The following is a 9,325-nucleotide window of genomic DNA, read 5'->3' as shown; positions in this document are numbered from 1 at the left end:
AGTTTGCGTGAAGATCTCAGTGCAGCTCCTGTAATATTAAAAGTCAAACTAGAGCAGCATCACACTCTTATCAATTCAAACTGACTTATTACTTTCTTAATAAACACTCCTACTCTTCAAAGTTCATCTTCATCATCTTTCATCACAATGTAATAACTTTAGAAATTTGAATTGATTCTCATCGAAGATTCTGAAAGTGCAGGAAAACTCAACAAAGACGCAGAGGCTGAGATAAAGATAAACTTTAGTTTATTAGTGGCTATAGATAATGCTATGGGACCATAATCATAAAAAAAGAGAAAAGAAGAAACGCTACATCTCTGGTTAAACATCAGCGTGGATTAGCGCAGAACGAAGTGCGTCAGGTTACAAGAAACGGAAACGAGAAGCAGAAACAGAACGAACCCGTCACAACGTCTCCATGCGACAGAACGAGACGGAACGATCGCTGCGGTACACGGCACTTCAGTCGCAGAGATAGAGAAAACCAGAGCGGATCCTGAGTTCATCAGAGAAGCGGACCATACTGCGCTAGAGAATGAGAGCGACCAACACACGCCAGCTTGATTCAAGCAAAAAATGTGCCACTTTGAAGCAGTTTCAGAACGTTTAAATGAGTTTCTCGCATTCGGCATTTTATTCTTTAACAAAAATAGACCCGCCTCGTTATTCGCTTCTTATAAAAAACATCACCTGGGCGTATTTACAAGATTGATAATGTGACATTCTGGAGGTTTACAAAGTTCCCTTTCCGTCGAGACGGACGCTACGCTGTCGCCGGGGATTGTGGGGAAGAGCGGAGGAAGAGGAGGAGAAAGAGGGAAGTACAAAGAGAAGGACAGGAAAATGGAGACAAACAACAGGCAGAACTGCAGTGTGTGTGTTAGTGTGGTTTAGTAAACGCCGGCCGGATCCGTGTGTGATCGTCTGTGTTTGGAAGGCCTTGTGGGCGGGACGTTGTGCTGTGAGTTTCCTCATCTGATGTTCTTCACCGATGACACCTACACCGACGACTGATCCCACACCTGCTGGACACACACACACACACACACACAACATCAAAATCCAGCAAAACACCTTTTAATTGTAGAAAGGTCCACCTTCAGCTGGTGCTTCACCTGTGCTTTTGCTGTCAAAGCTTGACTGAGTGATAATAGGAATCAAAAACTAACATTTTAAAAAAAACTAAAAACTAACATTCTGTTAACATTAATGTCAGAATAATGTTCTAAAAACCGAAAACTAATGTTATGGGAACCAAAATCTAACGTTCAGGGAACATTAGAGTGAAATTAAATTAAAGTTCTAAAAAACTAAACTAATGTTCTGGGAAAGAAAAAAACAAAAAAAAAAACAACAACATTCTGGGACGTTACAGTAATGTTAGATTAACATTCTAAAAACCAAAAACTAACACTCTTGAAACCAAAAACTAATATTTTGGGAACGTTAGAGTAAAATTATATTAACATTCTAAATTCCAAAAACTAACGTTCTAGTAACCTTAGATTAACGTTCTAAAAACCAAAAAGTAATGTTCTGGGAACGTTAGAGTAATGTTAGATTAACATTCTAAAAACAAAAAACTAACAGTCTGGGAACCAAAAAGGAATGTTCTGGGAATGTTAAACTAACGTTACAGTAACGTTCTAAAAACCAAAAACTAACTTTTGTTAATTAACTTTCTGGGAACCAAAAACTAACATTCTAGGAACCCTAGAGTAAGGGTAGAATAACACTCTAAAACTAACGTTCTGGGAACATTAGAGTGAAGTCAACAAGAAAACAAAAAACTAACAACTTTATGGGAACCAAAAACTAACAATCTAGGAACTTTAGAGTAACGTCAGAATAGCATTCTAAAAGCCAAAAAAATAACATTCTAAAAACCAAAAACTAACTTTCTGGGAATGTTAGAGTAAGACAAGAATAAACAAAAACTAACAACTTTCTAGAAACCAAAAACCAACATTCTTGAAATCAAAAACTAATATTTTGGAAACGTTAGAGTAATGTTAGATTAACATTCTAAAATCCAAAAACTGACATTCAGGAAACTATAGATTAACGTTTAAAAAAAAAAACTAAAAACTAACTTTCTGGGAACCAAAAACTAACATTCTAGGAACTTTAGAGTAACGTCAGAATAGCATTCTAAAAGCCAAAAAAAATAACATTGGGAACCAAAAACGAATATTTTGGGAATGTTAGAGTAATGTTAGATTAACATTCCAAAATCCAAAAACTAATGTTCTAGAAACCTTAGATTAACTTTCTAAAAACCCAAAACTAACATTCTTGGAACGTCAGAATACTGTAAGAATAAACAAAAACTAACAACTCTCTAGAAACCAAAAACTAATATTTTGGAAACGTTAAGAGTAATGTTAGATTAACATTCTAAAATCCAAAAACTGACATTCAGGAAACTACAGATTAACATTTAAAAAAAAATAAAAACTAACTTTCTGGGAAACAAAATCTAACATTCTGGAATTGTTGTACAAACCAAAAACAGACATTTTTTGAACCTTATGCTGATGATACACTGGGCAACTTTTTGAGCAATGTTGCCGTAAACGGGCAGCCAGGTGTGATACAGAATCCACAACAGAGCTAAATTTTCCAGATAGAAATGCGTTACCCATTTTTAATGAGAAAGTGCCCAGGCAACATTGCTCAAAAAAAGTTGCCCGATAAAATTGCTCAAAAAGTTGCCCAGTGTATCATCAGCATTAGAGTACATTAGAGTAACGTTACAATAACATTCTAAAAACTAACGATCTGGGAATGTTAGAGTAACGTTAGAATAACATTCTAAAAACCACAAACTAACATTCTAGGAATGTTCTACAAACCAAATACTAACGTTCTGGCAATGTTAAGAACATTTTCCTGGCCAAAAGCAAACCATAATAAAAATAAATGTTTTGGGAACCAAAACTAATGTACTGGGAAACCAAAAATGGTAATCTGGATTCTGTGTTTGCCTGTTTAGTCTTCCTGACCTTGTTGACAGTGTTGATGGGTGTTCGTGCCGATCCCGTGTGCAGTCTTTGGCGGGGCTCCTCAAACGCCCGGCCGGGCGACCTCTCCCTGCGCAGGTCCATGACCCGTCCCGGCGAGCGGTCCAGACGAGGGTCCATCATTCTGCCGGGCGATCGCTCCGGCCGACCCGGGGACTTCTCTCTGTCGAGGGGCCGCGCGGGCGACTTGTCTCGCCGGAACTCGGTGCGAGCCTCGCGGTAGCGGTGGGGCGTCCCGGGCTGGTGGACACCCTCCTGTACGGCGGGCATAGCGGCCAGACGCTTGGAGATGTGCTCGTTGTAAGTGGGAGGACCGCGCTTGTTTGGGCTGCGAGAGACGAGGAAGGAAAAGCCAAAGTCAGTCGCCTTCATTTATTTTGGAGAAATGCACCGTTTCCACCAAAACACCTTGAAGCAGTGTTCAGCTCTGTGTGTCAGTCAGTTTCTTTCATTTACACTTTATTTTCAAATAAAGTGTGGGTTATTTTATAATAATGTACAATGTGAACAATGTAATATTCGCTATAAACTACATGTAAGCTACATTTAATGTTACAACTGTATATGCGAGTACTTAGAATTGCAGATGTTATTAGAACTTGGTCATGGTTTGGGGCCAATGAGATTTTCTGAAAGAAATTAATACTTTTATTCATCAAGGATGCATACAATTGATCAGAAGTGACAGTAAAGACATTTATAAAGTTACAAAAGATTTCTATTTCAAATAAATGCTGTTCTTTTGAATGCTGTTCATCTTTGTTCATCAAAATACAATGTTTGACGGTTTCCACAATAAAAATATTGAGCAGCACAACTGTTTTCGACATTGATAATAATCAGAAATGTTTCTTGAGCAGCAAATATTAGAATGATTTCTGAAGGATCATGTGACACAATACTGGAGTAATGACACTGAAAATTCAGCTTTGGATCACAGGAATAAATTGCATTTTAACAGATATTTACATAGAAAACATTTCTTAAATTAGAATAATATTTAGCAATTTTACAGTATTTGTGATCAAATAAACGCAGCCTTGGTGAGCAAAAGAGACTTTTCAAAACATTAAAAAAGTACTTACTTAATACAGTATATTCTATATATAATGTTTCATAAGTAATATATAGAGTTGTCAGCAATTCTGAATTAAACACATCTATAGATTAACATGAAAAAACATCAAATTTAGCGTTTATTGCTTTATCATATGATGTATGGCCAGTCTCAAGATATCTCACATGCATTAGGCACATATACATAATTTATGGCTATAGAAACAGTAACTCTGGCAGAAACTGGACTTATACCACAGTAAACTGAGGGTTTACACACACAGAGGAGAGTTCACAATCACCTGACAGATGTTTACCAGTGAGATGAAATATATTTCTAGAGTTATGGATGTGACCCATCCAGTGCTTATAATAAACCACACACCCATCAGGCCGTAGTGAAGATTCACATTCATGTGCTACTAAACTTAAATTACGACTACTTACCCAAACGCATCTCCTCATCCGTCATATCCATAACACATAACACATTTATGCTTTCAAATAACATGATAAAGAAGAGCGACTATATATGAAAAGAGCCTTTCAAAACACCTGATTATAAAGATATAATGAGTTTTCAGTGCGTCACATTTACATCTAGGCACATATTCAGCAGTTCAGGTTATTCTCCTTAAAAACACTTTATTCATCAGTTCACAGATTAAAATGTTCATGATCTGTCACTCCCTCGCACAAATAAAGAAAGCACCTTTCTTCCTGTAAAGAAGAGAGAGACAGTCAGAACCTCTGAACCAATCACAGTCAGACTTCAGGTCACATGGGGTCACTCACACAAGTGCGTGTCAGTCAATCATTATTTACTAAATATCTTCCTCTGATCAGATCCTCAAATCTCACTCGTTTATTCAGATATTGCAGGTGCGTCAGGTTTGATGTCAGTGACTTTAAACGTCGGTGTTTCTGACATCAAACCGGATTCAAAATCGACACAATTTAATTACATAAATACATGTGCTGTATATCTGAGAGTGAAATGTGACACTGTTCATGTTCCACGTGAGCAACTCGTGTTTGCAGTAAATGCTGCTCTGAATTTGTCACTTATACATTTTAAGGACAACACATGTCAAGCATCTTCCAAATTTGTAATGAGAAGAGCTGATAAATCAACAAAATAAAAGCTTTAAGATCTCCATGCAGTTTTCCTCTAAAATAAAACATTTGAATGGATCATGAAACACTAAACTACATTTTCTGAGATTTTAACAAAGATGTTTGTGTTGTACATCATTAAAGAAATAATAGTTTAATTTTGAGTTTTTTTTGCGCCACAATTAGTGATGTGGCAAATTACTGTAAAAATCAAAGCGTTTTAGAAAGGCAGGGCAGAGAGGAACAACAATGATGAACAGTATGTGAAAAATAATGTTTTTTGAACCTGAAACTGCATAAACACATTGCATTACAACAAATACACAAAATAATGCTCTTTTTTGCAACATCATATGACCCCTTTTAATACTAAATTCTTGTTTAATGACCTATTGTATAAAATCAATATCACATTTGTGACCCTGGACCACAAAACCAGTCTTAAGTCACTGGGGTATATTTGTAGCAATAGCCAAAAATACATGGTATGGGTCAAAATTATTGTTTTTTCTTTTATGCCAAAAATCATTAGGAAATGAAATAAAGATCATGTTCCATTAAGATTTTTTGTAAAATTCCTACTATAAATATATTAAAATGTAATTTTTGATTAGTAATATGCATTGTTAAGAGCTTAATTTGGACAACTTTAAAGGTGATTTTCTCAGTATTTTGATTTTTTTGCACCCTCAGATTCCAGATTTTCAAATAGATGTATCTCGGGCAAATATTGTCCTATCCTAACAAACCATACGTCAATAGAAAGCTTATTTATTGAGCTTATCATATGATGTATACATCTCAGTTTTGTAAAATTTTACCTTATGACTGGTTTTGTGGTCCAGGGTCACATTTGTAATCATGCTGACTTTTGGAGAAAAAAAAAAAACACACTCTTTGTGTGATATATGATTATATGAAATGAGATTTGATGAGTTATTTTTTTTTCCATATTCTCAGCCATACAAAAAATCAGTCTGCTCCTAATGAAGCTTCTACCAGTGAGATGCACAAGTGACAGGAAGCTCATGTTGAGCTCACACTGACCTGCGTGTGGAGCCGTTTCTCTGTGGTTCTGCGGTCGATCCCTCCTGACTCAGGTTTCCTTTGCAGCAGATCACACGCAGCTTGTTCTGGTAGGAAGAGGCCAGATACACAGCGCCAGAAGAGATGGCTGGACCCAGGTAGCGCGGGTTGGGAATGTCCAGGTGAGCGTAAGCATGAGGCCTGAACAAACATACACACATCACTCGAATCAGTGCTTCTAACAAGCATCAGGAACAAAACCAAACAATATAGTGATAGTGAACTGCAGTTTTACCCGAGCGCAGAGTGAGTCTGAACCTCGATGACGTCCAGAGAGTTGAAGTACGTCACAAACAGATACGGCTCTCGGTACGCTGTGGAGAAAACAGATTTTAAGTAGAAGGAGTTTTAAACCCGAATCAAGTCAGAGCTGAATATGAGTTTACTGAAATGATGCATGAAAAGAAATTTATCATTATGCTTCTATTTTAGATTGCAACAACATTCATTTCTTTATAATGGCATGCACTGATTTGCTCTTTCCTGATGTGCACAGCTCTAAACTATCAAATGAAACCATCATAACCTCTCTATCCGTTATACTAATGACCAGCGTTGGGGTAATGCAAGAAACGCAAGTTACGTAATAATATAACTTTTTCCAAGTAAACTAGTAAAGTAACGCATTACCTAATTGACAAGAGTTGCTTTTTCAAATAAGTAACGGCAGTTACGTTTTCCTCTCATTTATTGATTAAAAAGCTCTCCTGTCCTCATGTTGAGAGAAATTGTGAGTAAGATGTTACTTTAGTTCTAGAATAAATGTGAACATGCATTAATTCATCTCACTCACTAAAAAAACAGATAGTGTTCTTCAAAATCAATAAAAAACAGTGAAATTCAAGCAAACCTGCAATAATGAAATATGTTAAATAATACAAATATCCTTTATGCATTTAATCCCATTTTATTAACCGATGTCTTTGCTGCCGACCTTCGATGATTCAATTTTATCCGTACTAATAAGAAAAATTACTCAAAATAACTAACTTTTGTTTTCCTTTTTTTATTGCTGAAGAGTTGACTTTTTTTCTTCTGCGGTCTACTGTACAGACGAGAATTTACTTTTCTTTAAGCCTGAGGCTTTTGGCATGAAAAGCTTTTACATTTGCCAAAAATAGAACTTTTTATATTAAAAACAAGCAAGCCCTGCCCAGATTTAAAAAGTAACGCAAAAGTAACATAACGCATTACTTTCCATAAAAAGTAACGCAATTAGTTACTTTTTTAGGGAGTAACTCAATATCGTAATGCATTACTTTTAGTAACGTTCTCCAACACTGCTAATGAATAAAACTAGGTTTTACCGAAGGACAGAGGCAGGCGGCTCCATTTAATGTCATCGCTGCGACTCCTGCGGCCGTAAGCGTCCACAAACACGCCGAACTCTGCAAACAGTGACACACACTTGTGAAACACAGATTCTCACATATTTAGAGTCTCAAATGGCTGAGGCGTTCACATACGCACCGTGGAAGCACAGCAGGTACTCGACTTTCTGTGGTGCGCTGGACACCTGGATGATGGAGATGGGGAAGCTGTGGGATGAGGCGGCGAACACGGCCGATGCCAGAGTCACGTCGTTCTTATCCAGGAACTCTGAATGAACACACATGAGTTTATTTCATCAGCAGTGTGCGATGAAACAGATCATTACAGCACACCTGCGTGGATCATCTCACCTTCCAGTACGTACTGCTTCATCTCAATCTCGTAGAACTTGTTGGTGCCGATGATGATGCTGTATCCGGTGAAGTGAATGCAGCTGCAGGGTTCAGATGTTTCGATCTCCTGAGGAAGAGGAGAAGGGAGGAATTGGCCAAATTCAATTGAGGGATTTTTGGTCATTTTAGATTAAAATTATATTTTAAAATATCGCCCACCCCTAGCAGAAATAAACCCTTTCATTCACCCTCAGGGGTTAAAGTAAATAAAAATCCTGAGCCTGAACATTTTTTTTTTGGGGGGGGGGGGGGGTCTCGAGTGCACTCGTTCAATCCCACAACGCATTGCAAAAACAAGTGTACAACCGATGAACACTCAACAGCTAGAGACAACCCATAATAATGCACTGTGAGAGTCACGTGCCGATTGAATTCACGATCCGCGTCTCACCAGACGATGGCGCCCGCAGCTGAATCATCCATCCGTTCATTTTACAATGCGCTCGTCCACTGCGTATTACAGCGTACAACAGTTACACGTTCATTGTGAATTGATTATCAAATTGTTTAACTAGGGTTTATACATAATTTCCGTGACAGAGTTCAAGATAAATCATTTAATCTTACTACTGGAGCTGCCCATTTGAAATGATTATTAAACAGTAAACACACTATGCAAAAGTGGCAGTCCTTCCGGTGCACTTAGTGTCCGAATTCACTCACTCGTTTTCATTCACTCCTTCAAGTGAACTGAATGAGTGGACTAATGTAGAGGTCTGCGCATGTTCCACTTTTAAGACGTATTATAGCCCTGCATTTCAGCCCGCCATAGATCAAACGCGGACTAAATAATTATATTTTAGACATTCAATGATGATAATGCTGTCAGCAGCATTGAGCGCATCTTCAGCACAGCTGGATTCTCCGTTCAAGTAGTTGGCTAAAGCTTGCCACAAAGCACCAGCAAAAGTAATTACCATGACTGTGAAATAGCAAGGAGATATTTAAATTATTTATTTATAAACTATTGTTTTCTGAGTCAGCTAACGATCCTCCTCATCCATGTCCTCATTGGACGCGCCTTGCATCTTTACGGATTAGCTACATAATAAAAGAGATTTTGTTTTCGATTTGTTTTATTTCGTTAAGTGCTAATTTAAAGCTTTCTACATATTTATCATGTCTGACAAAAATAACGGTTAAATAGTTTCCACAAAAAAAAAAATGTCACTGATCGCCTATATCCTAAAAAAGGCGTTTTAGCTTCCACTCTCCGCACAAACGATTGGATATGTGCCAAATAGCGCACACACACATACATAAATACATATACATAAATATATATATATATATATATATATATATATATATATATAT

The 9,325-nt window shown here is 37.2% G+C and overlaps 1 protein-coding gene across 1 annotated transcript in view; it reads right to left on the bottom strand.

The window, feature by feature from the left end:
- Positions 1-232: 232 nt before the first annotated feature.
- Positions 233-9,325, bottom strand: part of cita (citron rho-interacting serine/threonine kinase a) — a 109,142-nt gene continuing 100,049 nt past the window's right edge. The window contains exons 37-43 of the mRNA XM_073840164.1: positions 7,967-8,075; positions 7,755-7,883; positions 7,592-7,672; positions 6,520-6,598; positions 6,246-6,425; positions 3,009-3,354; positions 233-1,025 (exon numbers count right to left, since the gene is read on the bottom strand). Of these exons, the coding sequence (XP_073696265.1) occupies positions 1,002-1,025; positions 3,009-3,354; positions 6,246-6,425; positions 6,520-6,598; positions 7,592-7,672; positions 7,755-7,883; positions 7,967-8,075 (948 nt within the window). The 3' untranslated portion in view covers positions 233-1,001. The remainder of the gene's footprint in view (positions 1,026-3,008; positions 3,355-6,245; positions 6,426-6,519; positions 6,599-7,591; positions 7,673-7,754; positions 7,884-7,966; positions 8,076-9,325) is intronic.

The sequence above is a fragment of the Garra rufa genome, chromosome 5, assembly GCF_049309525.1.
Source record: "Garra rufa chromosome 5, GarRuf1.0, whole genome shotgun sequence".
NCBI classification, from domain to species: Eukaryota; Metazoa; Chordata; class Actinopteri; order Cypriniformes; family Cyprinidae; genus Garra; species Garra rufa.
This window is presented reverse-complemented; position numbering and strand designations above follow the sequence as displayed.